The sequence below is a fragment of the Garra rufa genome, chromosome 22, assembly GCF_049309525.1.
Source record: "Garra rufa chromosome 22, GarRuf1.0, whole genome shotgun sequence".
NCBI lineage: Eukaryota > Metazoa > Chordata > Actinopteri > Cypriniformes > Cyprinidae > Garra > Garra rufa.
In genome coordinates this window covers 17454904-17475028 of record NC_133382.1, presented here as the reverse complement: position 1 = coordinate 17475028, position 20125 = coordinate 17454904, and the positions used below count along the sequence as shown (strand labels likewise).

The window sequence follows — 20125 nt, the reverse complement described above, 5'->3', positions numbered from 1 at the left end:
GGAAGGACCTACTGTCAACCTACAGGGTCAACCTACAGTTTTTTTTCCTAAAGAGTACATGTGCTCCTAAATGAAAAAAATTTGGGAGCACACAAAGAAATTTAGGAGCACAGAGAAAAAAGTATTAATGAAAATTAGTTTATTGAAAAAATTATTTATTTCATACATATACTGCACATGCAAAATCACACATTGGCCTAGATGCAAAGGATATCGGTTGTCCGGAATGCTTAGAGGTCAGCCAGCGGTTCACAGCAGGAGTGGGATTCGAACTCCTCTACAGAAGGCCCCTCCAGGCTGATCCTCATCAGGTCTTCCGCAGTGGAGACCCCAAGGCAGCTTCTTCTAGAAGTCTTAATGCAGTTTTGCGCAGAGAAGCCTCGCTCACACTGGGCGGCTGAAATGGGCAGCACCAGGATAATCTGCACCAACTCCAGTATGTTCTAGAGCAGGGATCCTCAAATCTGGCCCACGAGATCCATTTTCCTGCAGAGTTTAGCTCTAACCCTAATCAAACACACCTGAGCATGCTAATCAAGTTCTTCAGGATCATTAGAGTATCACAGGTAGGTGAGTTTGATCAGGGTTGGAGCTAAACTCTGCAGTGCATTGGCCCTCCAGGGTAAGATTTGAGGAACCCTGTTCTAGAGAAAAGATTATATTTTTCAATTTCATTTAAACTCTTACCATTAACTTATCAAAACCAACCTTAGGAAGGATACCCTATGCAACCATTCAGTACTGTTGGCCTACCTTGTATTCTAGCCTGTAGGGGTCCTTTGTCAACATGGTCTCCCACAGGCCACTGTAGGACTTGTCTTTAAAATTGTAGCTGACCAGGATTTTCAGGCCCTGCCACTCATCATGCATTGCATCCATGTTGCACCCAGATCTACAGGATAAAACAGAGCAAGTGAGTTTGCAAATATGCAAACACAACATTGTCTCATATAGCAAGGCAGTGTCAAATAAATTCTTACCTCTCTAGAGGCTCCTGTGTTGGATATACAGTGTCTCCTTCTATTAGAATGGCTAGATACTTTGCGGCTTTCAGTTTCTCTGACAGACTGTCTCTCATTATGTCAGCAATTTGACCGATCATCTCCGCACATCTTACATCATTGTTGTATGTGGGATTAATGTCAACTCCATATTTGTGGTGGAGTCTGATAAGCGGCCCAAATTTGATGAAAGGCTCTTCTTCTTTCGCAAAAAAGTATGCAGTGTTCATTCTTATTTTCAGCTGACTCTCCCCCTTCTCAGATAGCAGCACTTGCCTCCTCAAGATCTCTGCACTGGATATGCCACTGCGAGATATGTTTTGTTACGCTCTCTTTTCAGATGTGGATTTCCTGACACGAACAACAAGTTGCCAGCCTGTTTCTGCTCTTTACAATATTTACAGAACATAAGGTTGTTTTCGAATACCAGCCATAGGTAAAATTTTCAGCCAGCTGACAATAAATGTATAGGTTCTCCCTTTGTCGGCTCCAGTGGACGCTGAAGTGGCAGCGGGAGTCACTGTAGGTTTGCAAGTGGTTCTCAGCCTCAGGTAATCTTAAATCTTGTGAAGAAACATCATTAATTGAACCTTCCAAACCCCCCTCACCGGATTCCTCTTTCTCTTCATCTCTTCAAAATGAATTTGCTGAATTTTCAATGATTTTCCTTTCTATCATTCGACAGTTCCCGCACATTCCCACACTATTTCAGTGATTGGCTTATTGGTTGCCAATTGTTGCTCTCATTGCATAAAGTTACATGCATCATCATGCTATGTTCACATTGCGCTAGTCTCAGCCTCAGACGTCACGCCCACGGAGATAATCGCACTGTAGAGCCCCGCCTACACTGATATGTAGACGAGCTAACCCGTGCCACAGAGAAACTCAGCATTAAGTGGCCTGATAAACCTTGCAAACCTCAGTCCTCAAAACTTGACGAGCATTTCCTGCTCTGGGAAAGTTGCCATTTTTCAGCAATCTTTATCACAAGATGACAAGCACTAATGCAGCAGCCTCTGACTTCATCAATCTAGCTGGTTCTGTGGAGCAGGACTATGCTATCATTTCAGCAATTGAGGACATGCTGGCAACACACCTCTTGTCTTCGTCTGCTAAATCCTGGTAGTGTCCCCTTCCTGTTCCTTATCCCATGGCCTTACCCCAGAGGCAGGTGGCTTCCGAACGCCATCTTTGACTAAATCTAACTGAGATTCATGAGAATGAGAAGGTCCTCCTAATGGATGTCCCATCTCCCAATCAGGCCTTGTTGACAATGATCATCCTGCTGATGGTCAGGAGACCATTGAAACTGCTCAGGCTTCTTCCACTAGAAGGCTTTATTTTTCCAAGTAGAAGGTTTTTGAGTTTTGAGGTGCGGCTTGTGCAGTGCATCCAGTCAGCTGCCCAGTGCTGGAATTCTTCCAAGAGAAGTTTGCTGCTGGAGCAGGTGTGACTACTTTGAGGGCTTATTACGTTGTGGCCAATTGCCACCCATCGGGAGTCCGACAAAACCCCCTTGGGTAGTCTTTATCTGGTTTCTTCATTTATGCGTGGTGTTAGGCGCTTGAGACCTGCACGTCTATTACTGCTGTTACTGCTCCTTCCTGGGACTTGTCAGACGACCTGGAGGGATTTTTAGGACCGCCTTTTGAATCTTTAGAGTCGACTTCTGACTGGATTCTGACTCTCAGAGGTGTAAAGTCCATGTTCAGAAAGTAAAAGACCTCCTCAGTACTTTGTTCCAATCATCTGGATTTGCTAATTAGCTATTTTTTTCAGTCAGGGGGTAGAACTTTAGTTAAATTAGCTGGCTGAGTCCATGAGTGGAATAAACTTATGGCAGGACTTTTACTCTCTTAGGCCCCGATCACACCGAACGCGTCTTTTAGTTCTAAAAACGCGAGGCGCACAGCACTGCCTTTTTTGGTGACTTTTAATAAAAGAGCAGTGTGCTGCGGTTTCTTTATGTTGCTAAGCAACGACCAAAACAGCTGTCCTGTCAGTCAAATCAAAGGATTATTGCGCGAGCGCTCTAAAATCTTAGTTGTTTGCTGTTTAGTAAACTGTCATATTAGCAGAAACCCTAAATAATACAGCTCCAGGTTACCCACGATAGACAGCAAAGGTTTCTCCTCTATTTCTTGCAGTCTCCGGACTTTTTAAGCAACGGTAAAATTCCGTCACCACAACAGAAGGCCCGCCTCTCCATTCATTCGATTGGACAATGGAAAAGAACGCGAATGACGTTGGGCGTTTTTCCGCTCAGAGTTGATTTTTTTTCAACTTCAGGCGCTCAGAGCGCTCCTGCAAAAACGCGAGGCGCAGCAGGCGGCGAAAACGCGAGGCGCCCGGGGCGCATAAGCTGCGCGCAGAACGCTCACTGCCAACAGAAAACCATACAAAAGAGGCGCCTCCAACTGCAAAAACGCGTTCGGTGTGATCGCGGCCTTACTCCTGGACTTTACACCTCTGCTGACACTTAAGGTGGCACTTTTGTTAGTGTTGGCCTCTCTCAGGCTTGTTGGGGATCTGCAGGGTCTCTCTGTGCGTGAGCTGGATTTTACCCCGGGTCTTGTGAAGGTGTTTCTTTGACCCAGGCCTGGTTAGGTCCTAAAAGTCTTGTCCATGTCATTCCATTCCATGGTCATGCTTCATGCCTTCTGTCCTTCTCCCTTTTGCTTCGTCTTTGGCTTCATCTACTTTGCCCTGTTCAGGCCCTAAAGATTCATATGGACAACTCTGGTCAGTGGTGCAAGTCGCTCTAATTGCTAGTGTGTTTTCGTGCCAGCCGCAGAGGGCTTGACGCTTCAAAGCACAGGAACTCTCATTGAGTTAGAGACGCTATCACCCTAGCTTACGAGGTGCGGGGCCTCCCTTCACCTCTAGGCTTTAGAGCTCACTCTACTAGGAGTGTTGCGTCCTCCCAGGCTATTTTTGGAGGGTGAACATGGGTCATGCAATTAACCTGAGATGTTTTCAAATTATTACTATATCTCAGCAACTATTTTGAGTTTTGATTCAATCTGTCATCCATAAAGATGACAAGGGACTTTAGAGACTGTGTTTTACTTCATACCATGTCATTTTGTCCTCCTCCTCAGCTTCGTTTGTTGTTGTATAGCACTATATGATGGTAAATTGCAGTGCTTTAAAATGAATTGTGCTCTGATAATCCTTTCACCAAGTGGTTCCCATTATAACAAGGTGTTGACCTTCTTCTTTAAGACTATGAGTGCCTTGTCGTGATGATGATGACTGAGTGTCATGGAGATTTGTATATACGGCAGTGGGTGTCATGACACGTCTGCTTGCTTCAGAACACAGAAAGACTAGCAGGTTCCGTCACATCTGAGACACTGGCCTATAGCAGCACAGAAGTGCCTTTGTACATGCTTTCAAACAAGCCGAGAGACAATGCATCAGTCCTGCTAGGTGGAATTTTAAAATAGAGAAAATGTTTGTTGAGCTATTGCAACAATAGGCTACTCCTGCATTTATGATGAGGGACTACCGCGAGAGAATGAAAAAAGTCCAAATAAAAACTATTTACCTCCGTTCTCTTTAACGGTCCATACTGTCCTCTTCATGAAATCCATATTTGTGTCCAATGTCAAGTTTTCTCTCTTTTTTTGGCTTTTCTGATGACAAGACAGGGCAAAACACAGTGTTTGCTAGCCTTTGTTTGTTTACACTCATAGCACTTTCTGTCTAGTTCCGCTGTGTCTGTGACAGCACTAGAACATTTTCCATAAAGGAAAGGAAAGGAAAAGGAAAGGATGTGATGTGAGGCAAAGTATGGTGACCCATACTCGGAATTTGTGCTCTGCATTTAACCCATCCAAGTGCACACACACAGTAGTGAACACATAATAAAGATAAATTTATTTTTGGTTAAAATTCACAATTCATTATTGGTTAAAAATTATTTCTGGTGGATTGGCGGATTAAATGGTTAAAAAAAAGTCCTGTATTTTGGTACATAAATGGTACATAACTGACTGGCATAAAATTGGCTTGATGTTGGACATTGGGTATTCGCAAATTTAGGGACCGTCTCTAAAGTTACATACAACATTGGTATACACTTTATCAACTTCAATAGCATTTGAAGCAAATGACTTACAGTCACACAACCAACTGTAAAGTGTTTATGTAGATGTCAACTATAATGCTCACCTTTTAGATTTTTAATATTTATTAAAAGTTGAAAATACTATTTTTTCACTACAGAATGGGCTCAAAGGCACAATATGCCATAATTTAAAGTACAATAGCATTTGAGAAGAAACACTTTCAGTCACAAAACCAACTATAAAATGTTTGTGTAGGTGTCAACTATAATGCACACCTTTTACATTTTTTATTTTTAATAAAATAAACTGTAAATCATGTTAAAAATGCAATTTTTTTCACTACCAAATGGGCTCAAATGCATTTTCCATAATTTAAAGCTCAATAGCATTTGAGAAAAATGACTTACAGTTACAAAACCAACTATAAAATGTTCATGTAGGTGTCAACTATAATGCACACCTTTTAAAATTTTTTATATTTATTAAAATAAACTGTAAATCATATGTTAAAAATGCAAATTTTTCACTACCGAATAGGCTCAAATGCATTTTCCATAATTTAATAAATGGAAGATACAGACATATACAATATGACAGTAATTTATGAATACACCCAACATTTAGGAGCCTACACAAGAGTCTGCTGATCCGAATTTTTTATGCAGTGCTTGTGGTTATCCAATAGATAAGAAACTTAAGCCTTTCTGTATTCTTGGGCAACACAAAGAGAACAAATGCATAAACTGCTAAATTGAAGAAGCTCTGGCATTATTAATGTTATAGACTGCTTGCTAGAAGTAGTCTGGTAGATAACGATTAGCAAACGTGTACAACGAGCTCTGCACGCCCATCCAGTTGGTGGCGGCAACGCACCTTAGCCGGGTTGCCAACCTCCAATGAACCATAGAAGAAGTAACAGACGAAGCGGCTGCAGAAGCAGCAACAGAAGAAAAACGAGGAGAAATAAAATGTGTTAAAAATAAAAGAAATCTAGTCGCTGGAAGTAAATGAATCGTTGGATTACAAGGAAGCTGCTTTTTTAAAACCATATTTCTACGACCCATTAATAAAGACGGTTCAGGTAACGTTATGTGATCTGTGTTTTTTTCACAGGAAGGTCACAGGAAATCTCCAATAACTCTTTAGTGAAAATGAAAATGAAAGAAAATTGCCTTGACTCATTGACAAATTTGCGTACTCCAGAATTGTGTAATGTACTGTTTAATTAATATTGTTATTTGCTGTTTAATCTAATACGTGTTGGTAATATTTCATAACACGTATAGTAATATTTTTTTATACATTAGAGAGGTGTTTTGTCATCGCAAACTCTGTCATTGAGCAAACACGGAGTGATTGTTGAATACTTTCAGTATGGAGGGGAAATTGTTATGTTGAACTCGCATACGGCCTGTCCCAATATCTACACTTTCTGTCTTTGCACTTGTCTACTCAAATGACGTATTTCCTGTATTTGGAGTGGACCAAGTGTTTGAGTCACTTGTGTGATGAGTGTGTATAACTTTTGATTACCCAATGGGACACACTACATCATAGAATTGAATGCAAGTAACATTTATACAGAGATGTATTTACACATTCAAACTCATACTCAATACCCGTGTAAAAAGTAAGTAAAGTAAATGGCTTCTTAGAACCTCCTAGATTTTTAATAATACTGGTTTTGTTTTATTTTGCAGGTGAATGTAAGAAGATGGTGTTGAAAGAAATCCCAACAGACAATTTCACTCGCCCTTTGGGCCGGAACGAGGTCATAGGATTACTCTTTCGCCTCACAATATTTGGTGCCGTCACATATTTTACAATAAAGTGGATGGTGGATGCTATTGATCCAACAAGAAAACAGAAAGTTGAGGCACAAAAACAGGTACTTTTATTTGTTTTATTTTATTTGCATTTTATTTGTTTATTTTCTTATCCTCTATCGTCTTAACCCCTTTTCATGTATTTCATTTCATTATTTGCTTTTTTTTATATATAATACGAGTTAGGAAGAGTTACTAATCCTTGAACTTTTGACAAAGCATAGTTTCACCAAAGGCTGGAGTTTAATGTAAAGTTTTATTGCTGCCTCACAGGCAGAGAAACTCATGCGGCAGATTGGCGTACAGAATGTGAAGCTTTCTGAATATGAGATGAGCATTGCAGCTCATCTTGTGGATCCATTGACTATGCAGGTGAGGAATAATATCACCGTCTGACTTTATCTACCAGTCCTTAATTGTCTCTATCAGAGTCTACTTGTATATTATGCAATTACACAAATCATGTGTGTCCACAGATTACATGGCACGACATTGCAGGTCTGGATGAAGTCATAACTGAACTGAAAGACACCGTTATACTTCCAATCCAAAAGAGACATCTGTTTGAAGGATCCAGGCTTCTTCAGCCACCCAAAGGTAGGCACTAGGATAAAAAAATGTTTCCATAAAGCGTTTCTAAAGTATACTCCTTACTTTATTCTGAGGTGGTTTACTTGTTATCTTCTCAGGTGTGTTGCTGTATGGGCCTCCAGGCTGTGGGAAAACTCTTATAGCAAAAGCTACTGCCCAAGAGGCTGGATTCCGCTTCATTAACCTGCAGCCTTCCACTCTCACTGACAAATGGTATGGAGAATCCCAGAAACTAGCTGCAGCTGTGTTTTCACTGGCCATCAAGTTACAACCCTCCATTATCTTCATCGATGAGATTGGTAAATGCATATTTAGATTTTAATGTGTCCTTCATACACCCCTTAATATTAATATATCAGTAGTTATTCATTTTTTTTATTTTAAAAGTAGGTCTGTTCAGCTTCATTGCACATTTATAGATCACTGGAAATCTACTTTTGAACCTAAATCGGTTCAATTAAGGTCACATAATATGGCAATAAGATTCTGTATATTTGTCATTAGAGGTTTTCACACCTGAAATAGTAAACCCAGGGTGATTCTAGTTTCACTAACTCGTAATTTACAGATTTGTGCTGTCAGTGTCATTGATCAGACATATTTGTGACCCTGGACCACAAAACCAGTTGTAAGAGTCAATTTTTGAAATAATGTTTCAATAAATAAGCTTTCCATTGATGTATGGTTTGTTAGGATAGGACAATATTTGGCTGAGATACAACTGTTTGAAAATCTGAAATCTGAGGGTGCAAAAAAATCAAAATATTGCGAAAATCGCCTTTAAAGTCACTGCAATGCATATTACTAATCAAAAATTACATTTGATATATTTACAGTAGGAAATTTACAAAATGTCTTCATGGAACATAATCTTTACTTAATATCCTACTGATTTTTGGCATAAAAGAAAAATCGATATTTTTGACCCATACAATGCATTGGCTATTGCTACAAATATACCCGTGCAACTTAAGACTAGTTTTGTGGTTTAGGGTCACAAAAATGGCTGACAATAACAGGGTTTAGAACCATAACTCAGGATTAAGCACAGTGTGAAATACCTTCTTTCGAAGTACCTCTATTCGTCTTTATGTTTTAGATTCCTTTTTGAGGAGTCGCTCAAGTTCAGATCATGAGGCCACCGCCATGATGAAGGCTCAGTTCATGAGCTTATGGGACGGACTGGATACTGACTACAACTGCCAGGTACAATTCTGCATATTTTTACTTTTCTAGTGATTACTGGTTTGATCAGTGATACATTATGTAAATAAGTCTCCTTTTTTGATGTATTGTGATTGATTTCTGTGCAAAGGTCATAATAATGGGAGCTACCAATCGGCCACAAGATCTTGATTCTGCTATACTCCGAAGGATGCCCACAAGATTCCACATCAATCAGCCCGTAAGTCCACTGAAATCAGCTTAAAATATGTTTATAAGGTTTAAGTGAAATGTTTTATTTGACTATTGAATGATTAAACTCTGTAGTGCTTTTGTAAATGATCATTTGTCATGTGTGTGTTTAGAATGCCAAACAGAGGAAAGACATATTGAAACTGATCCTGGAGAATGAGAATGTAAGTATTTTATTAACTGAATTGTATGGTTATTAAAAGTTGAAAGGTTGAAAGGATAATTTTTTCCTTTTCTGAAGGTGGAGTCTGTTGTGGACTTTGGTGAAATTGCAAAACAGACTGATGGGTTCTCAGGAAGTGACCTCAGAGAGATGTGCCGAGATGCTGCTCTGCTTTGTGTGCGTGACTTTGTGCGCCAAGAAAGGTAAACTCTTATTAAAGGGCTTAAGACTCTGAAACAGCACAGAACGTACAGTGCCCTACATCAGGCTACACTCCATACACCATAATGGCAAAGCAAAAAACAGGTTTTTAACATCTTTGCAAATTGATTAAAAATTAAAAACCTAAATGATTCCATTGCATAGGTATTCATACCCTCATCTGGGACAGCTGAAATTTAGCTCAGGAGCATTCGTATTGCTTGTAGATGTTACTACACTTCGAGTGAAGTTGACCTGTGGCAAATTTAGTCGAATGGGTATGATATGGAAAGGCACACATCTTAATAAAAGATCTAACAGCTTAGATAATGGATATCAGAGCAAAAACCAAGCCCTGAAGTAAAAAAACTGCTTGTAGAACTCAGAGACAGGACTGCATCAAGCCACACATCTGGAGAAGAGTTTGTAAAAAATTCTGCTGCATTGAAGGTTCACAGAAGCATGTAGTCTCTGTTACCCTTAATGGAAGAAGTCTCTGGAAGCTGGCCTCCTGGCCAAACTGAGCAATTGATGGAGAAGGGCCTTGGCTAGAGTTGTGACCAAGAAGCTGATGGTCACTCTAGTTGAGCTCCATGATCATATATGCAGATGCGAGAAACTTACAGAAAGACAAACATCAATGCAACACTCTACCGATCTGGGCTTTATGGTGGTGTGGCAAGACTAAATCCTCTCCTCAGTGAAGACACATGAAAACAATTAGAATTTGCAAAAAAGCACCTAAAGAAACCTCAGACTGTGAGAAACAAGATTCTGTGGTCCGATGAGCCTCAATTTCAATCATCATGTTTGAAGGAAACCAAGCACTGCTCATCACCTGCAGAGTACCATCCCAAAAGTAAAGTGTAGCAGCCTCATGCAGTGGGGCTGTTTTTCAGTGGCAGGGACTGAGGAACTCGTCAGAGTAGAAGGAAAGCTCAATGCACCAAAATATTGAGATGGCCTTATTGAAAACCCGGTCCAGAGCATTCAGAACCTCAGCCTGGCCAGAAGGTTCACCTACCAATGGGGCAATGAACTTAAGCACACAGCAAGAGTGGCTTATAGACAACTCTGTGAATGTCCTTGAGTGGCCCAGCCATAGCCTGAGCTTTAACCCAATCAAAATTTCCTGGAGAAACCTGAAAATGTCTGCCAGAACCCATCCACGCGAACAGAGCTTGAGAGGTGAAGAGGTGTGGCTAAGAATGGCAGATACTTTCCAAATGTTCATGTGCAAATCTTGTTGCATCACACACAAAAAGATTTGAGGCTTTAAATGTGCTTCAGCTAAGTACTTACTTAAGGGTATGAATACTTATGCAATGTGCTTATTTCAGTTTTTTATTTGTAATAAATGTATGAAGTTGTGACAATTATGTATTTGCTTTGTCATTATGATGCAGAGATGTGGATTGATGTGGGGAAAAAAGTAACTTAAAACAGTTTAACATAAGTCAGTAACATAAAACATGAAAATTTACATATTGTCTAGTATAATAAGTGTGAAATTGAGACACTCCCTTGTTAATTCTCCACCATCCCATGACAGTCCAGACGAAGACTTCATCCGCCCAATCAGGCAGGAAGACTTAAAGAGAGCAATCGAGAAAATGAGGAAGTCCAAATCTGCAGGAGTGCAAGAGGCATTTATGCATGTACCACTGGACTGAATGTGATGCTACTGTTTTAAAAGAACAAGAACCTTGATGTGATCTCTTTTTCCTTATTTGTGGCATATCGTCATATTTTGCAAGAGGGGAACTCAGAATTTATAAATAGTGGAATACAGGTTTTCTCTTTCTCTTTTTATTTTTGCACTGTAATTTCCTTACTTTGTTTTTGCCAATCGATGAGCCTTAAAAAAAACAAGAATGAATTTGAGTAAATCATGTATAAAACCATTCTCAAGTAAATTGTTGTTTCAGTTTATGAAAGAACGAAGGATGTACATAAAATCCATTCTGCTTTTGTTTCAAAAATAAGGCCCATTGTGTTTGTCTTCATGTGTGTGGTTTGTGGTTTTGTTAGTTCTATAAAACATTGAGAGATTTGTGAAGATGGGCAACAGTGTAGTGTTTCCAGTTGTGTAAGGCACCTAATTTCCCCTGCAATAATTAGTTTTACAGTACCAACAGTATGTAACAATTCAGTTGATTTGTGAACACAAAAAAACAATGTTTATTAACAGTAACCTTCACCTGTTTGTTCCCCCCACTGAGTGAATCATCTAAATGAAACGCATTTACAGATTTTTAAGCCATTTATATTGAATAAAATGTTTAAGCGTTGAATTTAGTCCAGAGTAGAGGTTATGCAAGGGCCTGTTGTATAGATATTTATTTGCGAAACATTAAATATGCTTGCACAGAATATTTGGGGCCAGTGCCAAACCGCTGCTGTTACGCGTGTACTCTTCTGTCGGGTGTTATTTTTAGGGTTGGAGTGGGCAAAGGAGACTTCAAAGTGTAAAGAAAAGGTACTCTTCTGGAGAAACCAGTCTGTAGATTGACAGCAATACAGTTGTACAATTGTATACAAGTATTTGTATAAACTCTGTTCAGTCTAAATGTGTTTAGAAGTCAGAATGTTTAAAATGTTTTGTTCACACTGTAGAAAAAATGGATTGACAATGGTTTTGTCTCAATGAAGTTTATTGGAATGACTGCCCCAATGCACAATACATCAAATATTGTAAGAAATTACAAAGTTGTACAAATAGTAGAACGAAGTAAATACATTTCCTGTAAGATAATAAATACGTTTAGGTTGGTCCGTTAAGAAAATTGCAAGACAATAAATATGCTCTTGTTCCTTCACATTGGATTCCTCAAGAGTTTATGCATTTAGCACAATTCATCTTTCACATTCATGCATCGCTCTTTACAGTAACTCGTTCATTTGGGAATGTAACAGTAATGCCACATTTACATTAAGGCACGTTAAAGTACACTGCAAGACAATATTGTGTAAAGGTCAAATACTCGGACTGCCAGTACTGATCATTTGTAAATTCTTATAAAGAATGCTATAGAATCAATCTGTGTCTACAATGCATACGAGATGTTCCCCACTGGTGGAAATACTGCCAAGACAAACACTTATCCAAATAAAGCTCTAGTTGAGGTAGGCAAAAAATTGATCCTATTACTGTCAGGCATACTTTGATCTATAACACACCTGAAACAGCAGTAGCTGTGTAGTTTAATCCATTGATGGTTTTAGTACAGGGTGACCTCAGGGAAAAAAGTATACTGTATTTTAAAGTAACTTCCAGGGCATAAATATAGATAGCATTTATCTAAGAATGTGTGGTAGATATGAGTCTAAAGATTTTTTTTTTTTTTTTAAACATGACTACAATGTAGGACTGTAGTATATAATGTATCTTTCTATAAATCTATTTCTAGCAATTCTAATGAAATAGATTATATAGAGCTGTACTGTATGTCTGCATACAGTTCAGTGCCTTGTGTTCACTGGTCCTTCTGTAGAGAACTATAGTACTCAACTAGGACTTTCCAGGCTTTGGGGGCCATGAAACCATCGGGGGGGTTCTCTCCACTGCGGGCAAGGCTCCGCATTTTGGTCCCTGAGATGAACTCAAATTCACCATGTCTGAAAAACAGAAATGCAGTTGACTTGAGCTTCAGTTTCATATTGTTAGCGTAGTGATTTTAATGCTTATTCTGCATGAAAAATAATGCATAAATATGCTTTAAAATAAATAAGTCAGAGTAGACAAAGAGGAATGTTATGGAAGCCCATTTCTGCCACTGAAAAAAAGAAGAAAAAAAAGTCAGAATTGTGAGATAAGTCGCAATAACCTTTTTATTATTCAGTGGCAGGAATGGGCTTCCATAGAATAGTATTAGCTGTTATTTCACACTAAAACACTTTTATTTAAAGCTAAAGCTAAATGTGACATTCACATTTTTGGTGACAATTGGTCTAGGTTTATTTTAAATGAAATTTTATAAGATTAATTGATCAACAAATCATTAACAATATAGTATAATATTACAGATATATAATTTGCAATTTATACCATTTAAATGTTAAAAAGTATAGCTTTCAATACCCCTATAGGTAAAAAGATATTATCTAATTATGATTAGTCATTAAACAAATTTTAATATAAAGGGATCGTTTTACTTTACAGCTTGTAAGTTAGTGGTTCATACAGCTCTGTACGTTCACAATGGAACAGTTTATTTTGAACTTGGACTCAAGTATAAAGAAATACAGTCAGTGCTTATAGTTCAAGGCACATCTTTGGGACATTCTAAAATGCCTAATGTGGCTTAATGTACTAAAACAGTGACATTGGAGGCCCAAATTCAGTATTGATAAATAATTTGAATAACCTTATTGATAACATTACTATTAATAAAGCTAATGAACGCAACACGCTAATGCACCTCAAGCATATTTTCCCCAATAGAAAAGCATTATAGAAAATGCTTAAGGTAGGCTAATGGAGGAAAACTGTAAAATAAAAAGACCAAATCTGGTACAAAGCTTATTAATAAAATAGATTGCGCACAGGAAAGCAGACAAGCCCAGATTATGAACGGAGTGCACAAAGTTTCACGTGTTTTCTCCCTTGTAGAAAACGTTTTCTGTATGGGACGAAAACGCTTTGTGCAATTTAGCATGTTCTGTTCAAATTCTGGGATTATTTGCTTTTCATGTATGTTTAAGATATTAATCAACTGTATACCGAAATTGGCCTTTTTATACCACTGTCTTAGTCCATTAATTAGGCATTTTCTTTCTATAGGGGAAACGCTTAACATGCCTTTAACTAAGACTGTATTTCTTTATACTTGAGTCCAAGTTCAAAATAAAACTCTTTGAAATGCTACATTGTGAAAATACAGAGCTGTATGAACCACTGCAAGCTTTAAAGTAAACAGGAAGTGTTTTTCTGAACTCAACTGGTTTAGCGAGGTAAGGCAAAAGTTTTGTGAGAAAACGCAAAAGTTTTGAGAGACTGCAAATAAAAAAATATTTTCCTCCCACCCTGCATTTTTTTCACTCCGATTTTTTTCCACCACCATGTCCCTTTAGGGGCTCCGTATGGTACTCTCATGAATGTGTGTCGAAAATTGACACAGAAGAGAAGAAGAAACTGTTAAATAAAGTAGTTACTTTTGTTTTCTTTATGCACGAAAAATATTCTCGTAACCTCATAAAATAAAGATTGAACTGCTGATGTCACATGGACTATTTTAACAATGTCCTTACTACCTTTCTAGTCCTTGAACGTGCTAGTTGTGTTGCTGTCTATGCAGGGTCTGAAAGCTCTCAGATTTGATCAAAAATATCTTAATTTGTGTTCAGAATATAAATGAAGGTCTTACAGGTTTGGAACGACATGAGGGCGAGTAATTAATTAAAAGACCGAATTTTCATTTTGGGGTGAACTATCCCTTTAATATCTTGATTCTCCATTCTCCTTGTTCAATGTGTAAATATATTAATTTTTCCAAATTGTAATGGTATTCAAACAATTATAAAGATTTCAGTGCAGTCTTGAGAGTTGAAATGAAATATTTACACACCTTTCTTTATCATAGAAGTCCATGGCCCTCTTAACACTGTTGTAAGCAGCAACTCTGAAGGGAATAATCTCTAGAGAGGTGAGGCCTGGTGCCATGGTCAGCACTTTTCCACCGTGTGTGGGCTCGTACAGGTCCTTCTTTGTCTCCGGATGGGGCATACCTGCTGGATCTCGTCCAACAATGTAAAAGTTGGCCCCTGCGATCATCCTGGCCCGACAATGCCACTGTACCTATGAGGACATAACAATAAGAACTGGTTTGACTCAATTATTTGTACTGAAAAAGTCTAAAATGGCTGCCGAAATTAAGTTAAATGAAGTGTAATGTTCAGCAAGAGTCTGACCTCTGTAGGCCCAGCATACATCATGGGTGAGGGAAAAATTGCAACAATTGTGTTTTCTGGATCCAGCACTCCTTCGTCCAGCACAGCAGCATGCTGTTTCATGCGCCATTCCAGCGGTACGTCATCCTCTTTGGTCCAGCCACCCAAAGGGTGCAGCAGCAGCACAGGCTTTTTGTAGCCTCGCTCCAGCAGACGACGCTTAGTGTCTTGCATCAAAAGTGCATGGCCGTTGTGCACAGGATTACGCAACTGGAATGCAAAAATGGCATCTGTGGGGAAAAGATACAATTGCAGATTGTTCAATATGGTCAAATAAATAGGTTTAAAACATCTAAATAAAATAAAAAAAATTAGGTTTAGGGGTAGTGTTAAAATTTGCTACAGCGTTCCATCATACTAAGAGTATTCACTGTTACCTGCTCTCATTTCTTTAAATTTCTGTCTTAGCTCCCGTGGAGTGAAACGGTACTGGTCAAGACCATCATTCCACCTAATTCTCTCAAACACCTCCAGCTCTCCACCGGCCAGCCAATCACCACTCTCCATTACCATCTGTATGAAGCATAAAAGGTGGCATTTCATTAGATGATTGTTTTAGCAATTACTGTATAGGATACAACGCTTATAAACACAATGACACAAAGAGGAGTCTTCTCACCTTGATGTACGGATGTTCGGGGCATGTTGTCCCCCACTGCCTGGCACATCTCTCTTCTTTACGATGCTCATAAAATTCAGGGTTGCGCATGATTGCCACCTTTTTACCTTTGAACTCCAGGGCAAAAGCAGCGCAACTGTCCAGCCTCTCCTTGTCATCCTTGGACAAAGGCAGCACAATGGGAACAGACATGTTGATGATCCCACCTAAACATAAAATATCATTTATTATTAATTACAGTTTTTTATTATCAATATTAGTAATATTATTTAATGTTATGTTTGACATAATTATATTAAAGGAGTACTTCCAGAACAAAGATAATGTACTCACCCCGTTGTCATCCAAGATCTTCATGTCTTTCTTTTTTCGGTCAGAAAGAAATGATGTTTTTTGAGGAAAACATTTCAGGAATTATCTCTATATAGTGGACTGCTATGGTGCCCAGTTTTAATGCAGCTTCAAAGAGCTCTAAACGATCCCAGCCGAGGAAGCAGGGTCTTATCTAGTGAAACAATCTGTCATTTTCTAAAAAAAAATATATAATAATAATAATAATAATGAATATACTTTTTAACCTCAAGTGCTTGTCTTATTTAGCGCTGAATGCACTCCAGTTCAATACAGTTAGGGTATGTCGAAAAACTCCCATCTCATTTTCTTCTCCAACTTCAAAATCATCCTACATCGCAGCAGAAGTACCGACCCAGTGTTTACACATGAGTACACATGTGCATGGCAGAGCTAGATAAGATGAGCATTTGTGGTTTAAAAGTATATACATTTTTTATTTTTTGTAGAAAATTACAGATAGTTTTGTTAGATAAGGCCGATATTCCTCAGCTGGGATTGTTTGGAGCCCTTTGAAGCTGCAGTGAAACTGGGCACCATAGAAGTTCCTGAAATGTTTTACTCAAAAAGCATAATTTCTTTATGATTTAAGAAAGAAAAACAAGAACATCTTGGATGACAATGGAGTACAATATCTGTACATTTTTGCTCTGGAAGTGAACTACTCCTTTAACCCATCTGTTAATTAAATACATGTAAATAAAACTTAGTATTGATTATGTTTAGGACTGGTAAGGTTTTTTTATATTTTAGTAAAAAAATTTTGCTCACCAAGGCTGCATTTATTTGATCACAAATACAACAAAACAGTAATATTGTGAAATATTATTACATTTTAAAATAAGTGTTTTCTATTTTAATATATTTAAAAATATAATTTATTCCTGTGATGGTAAAGCAGAATTTTCAGCAGCCATTATTTTTCAGTGTCACACTATCCTTCAGAAATCATTTAAATATGCTGATTTGGTGCGAAACATTTCTTATTATTATCAATGTTAAAAACAGTTGTGCTGCTTAATATTTGAATGGAAACTATAAACATTAATACTTTGTTTACTGTGAGATTACATAGAAATATTACAAAAAAAACTAAAAATATTTGATGTTTGATGTTTAGAAATGTCTTTACCATCAAGCAAAGTTCCAAAGTGCAAGACTTGCAGGAATTCCCTCTCTCTCATGAATCCTCTCAGTGGAGTCGCCCAGCCTTCAGCTAGAACCTGTACCCACTGCAAATCCAGCTACAGGACCAGAGAGAAACACACAAACTGAACTTTTTTGTTGAAGTGTTATTTCATGGCAAGAATGATAGTTTGCCATAAAATAGCAACTATGACTTTTAACAGTTTATTTTTTTCCTTTGCCAAATTAAATTATGCAGTAGATTTCCATTTCCAAACACCAGGTTACAGTGAAAAGCTTTCAGTTAACTGAACTGTGATGAAATGCCTGTGGTCTAACATGCAGGGCGGTTGATTTCCACAGCAGGGCATGTGTGTGTTCGTGAAAGGTTGCATTACCTCTGTGATGGTTAAAGTGGGGAGTATATTGGCATCACTCAGCACCAGGTCTAGCTTGTTTTCAGGAACAAAGAGCTCATTCACTTCTTCTGTCACACCAGTGGGCACAATATCCTGTGACAACAAATCATCTGGTCAGTGATGTTTTAACATCTCTCTCAACTGAAAACCGACAGTCTGTGTGCTGGCAGAAAGAAAGGGACAACTGGCAAAACACAAGGATCCATTGGAGGACCAGAAATAAAAGAATGACCCACCTGTTCCTTCAAGAGATCCGCTAGCTGCTGAATGCAGTCATTGACAGTGATCTCTCCAGTCTTCAACACAAGCTCAGGGGCTTCAGGTTTCTCATAGTCAGAGTCTATTCCAGTAAAACCTACAAGGTAAATTAATAAAAAACTAAAGTTCTAAATGCATTTATGTAAATGACATTATTGGCTGCTCTGCATTCTTAAAGGGATAGTTCACCCAATAAATTTAAATTACAACACTATTCAGTCATCATTTTAGTTTTCTTTGCACACAAAAAGTATTCTCATAGTTTCATAAAATTAAGGTTGAACCACTGATGTCATATGGACTATTTTAACAATGGCCTTGTTACCTTTCTAGGCCTTGAACATACAGTGCCTTGCAAAAGTATTCATACCCATCCATTTTCACATTGTGTTTTGTTGCAGCATTATGTTAAACTGCTTTAAATTAGTTTTCCCCCACATCAATTTACACTCCATACACCATAATAATGACAAAGCAAAAACCAAATTTGCAAATTTTACACATTTATTAAAAATAAAACACTGAAATAAGTACTTTGCATAAGTATTCATACCCTTAACTCAGTACATAGTTGAAGCACCTTTACAGCCTCAAGTCTTTTTGGGTATGATGTGACAAGCTTTGCAAATCTGCATTTGGCCATTATCTGCCATTCTTTGCCTCACCTTTTCACCTCTCAAGCTCTGTCAGCTTGGATGGGGGCTGGCAGACATTTTCTAGAGTCCTAGTTGTTCCAATCGTCTTCCATTACGGATAATGCTTCTGTGAACCTTCAATGCAGCAGATTTTTTTTCCTGAACTCTTCCCTAGATCATTGCCTTAACGCAAGTCTGTCACTGAGCTCTACAGGCAGTTATCTTGACATCAGGACTTGGTTTTTGCTCTGATATGCATTTTCAGCTGTTACCTTTTCTGAGAGATGTGTGCCTTTCTAAATCATACTCATTCAAATTAATTTGCTACAGTTTAAGTCCACTCGAAGTGTAGTAACATCTAGAAGCAATATGAATGCTCCGAGCTAAATTTCAAGTGTCCCAGAAAAGGGTATGAATACTTATGCAACGGGATCTTTTGCGTTTTTTATTTCTAATAAATTTGCAAAGTTGTTACAAACCTGTTTTGTGCTTTGTCATTATGGTGTATGAGATGTAGATTGATGTGGGAAAAAAAGTAATTTAAAGCAGTTTAACATAATGCCGCAACAAAACGTGAAAAAAAAATGAAGGGGTATGAATACTTTTACAAGGCACTGTAATAGTGCAGTTGCTGTCTCTGCAGAGTCAGAAAGCTCTAGGATTTCATTTAAAATATCTTAATTTCCAATGTTCCAATGACGAATATGGGTCTTATGGGTTAGGAACAACATGAGAGTGAGTAATTAATGACAGAATTTAAATTTTTACGTAAACTGTTCCTTTAAGTCTAAAATGAGTCAAGTGTGTAATGTTTCTAATATTAAATATTTTCTTCTATCCAAGATGTTCATCTTGGATAGAAGAAAATGTTTAATATTAGAAACATTACGCACTTGACTCATGATGGCACATCTATAAGCGATGCATTTCTAGATTTATTTGCCCAAAAAATACCTTTAATCTCTCCAGCACGGGCCTTTTTATAAAGTCCTTTGACATCTCTGCTCTCGCACACCTCCAGTGGGGCATTTACAAACACCTCAAAGAAGGGCAGACCTGCACTCTCATGGATCTTCCTGGCATCGTTTCGATCCTGTTGTGAGCATATAAATCTTATAATCCATCCTGATTTAGTAATTGCTGAAAATATTACGTAATATAAGATGCTCTGATGTCATTTAGTATCGCCCCACCTTCGTAAATGGAGAAATGAAACTAGTGATGCAGACCAGTCCTGCGTCAGCAAACAGTTTGGCCACCTCAGCAACACGTCGGATGTTCTCTTCTCTGTCTGTGGACGTGAAGCCCAAGTTCTTATTTAGGCCATGTCGAATATTGTCACCATCGAGCGAGTAGCAAGGAATGGCATGAGAAACTAGATATTCCTCTAGAGCAAATCCAATTGTAGTCTTGCCAGCACCAGACAGCCCTGTAGAAAAAAGAAAACACTGAACTACTCTGAATTCACTTTTACTGAAAAAGAAAAAAATATGTG

At 38.3% G+C, this 20125-nt stretch overlaps 2 protein-coding genes across 2 annotated transcripts in view; one reads left to right on the top strand and one right to left on the bottom strand.

Moving 5' to 3' along the window:
* Positions 1-5989: 5989 nt before the first annotated feature.
* Positions 5990-12093, top strand: atad1b (ATPase family AAA domain containing 1b). The gene is made up of 10 exons (XM_073828041.1): positions 5990-6158; positions 6778-6965; positions 7177-7275; positions 7380-7500; positions 7593-7793; positions 8594-8700; positions 8810-8899; positions 9024-9074; positions 9152-9276; positions 10827-12093. Exons 2-10 carry the CDS (start codon positions 6792-6794, stop codon positions 10945-10947), a joined length of 1089 nt encoding a protein of 362 aa, XP_073684142.1. The 5' UTR covers positions 5990-6158; positions 6778-6791; the 3' UTR covers positions 10948-12093.
* The window catches only part of papss2b (3'-phosphoadenosine 5'-phosphosulfate synthase 2b), a 9760-nt gene continuing 1545 nt past the window's right edge, over positions 11911-20125 (bottom strand). Inside the window, exons 2-11 of the mRNA XM_073827865.1 lie at positions 19824-20103; positions 19585-19723; positions 17974-18092; positions 17717-17830; positions 17326-17437; positions 15843-16048; positions 15601-15736; positions 15185-15453; positions 14842-15071; positions 11911-12892 (exon numbers count right to left, since the gene is read on the bottom strand). Coding sequence (XP_073683966.1) covers positions 12751-12892; positions 14842-15071; positions 15185-15453; positions 15601-15736; positions 15843-16048; positions 17326-17437; positions 17717-17830; positions 17974-18092; positions 19585-19723; positions 19824-20103 — 1747 coding nt within the window. The 3' untranslated portion in view covers positions 11911-12750. The remainder of the gene's footprint in view (positions 12893-14841; positions 15072-15184; positions 15454-15600; positions 15737-15842; positions 16049-17325; positions 17438-17716; positions 17831-17973; positions 18093-19584; positions 19724-19823; positions 20104-20125) is intronic.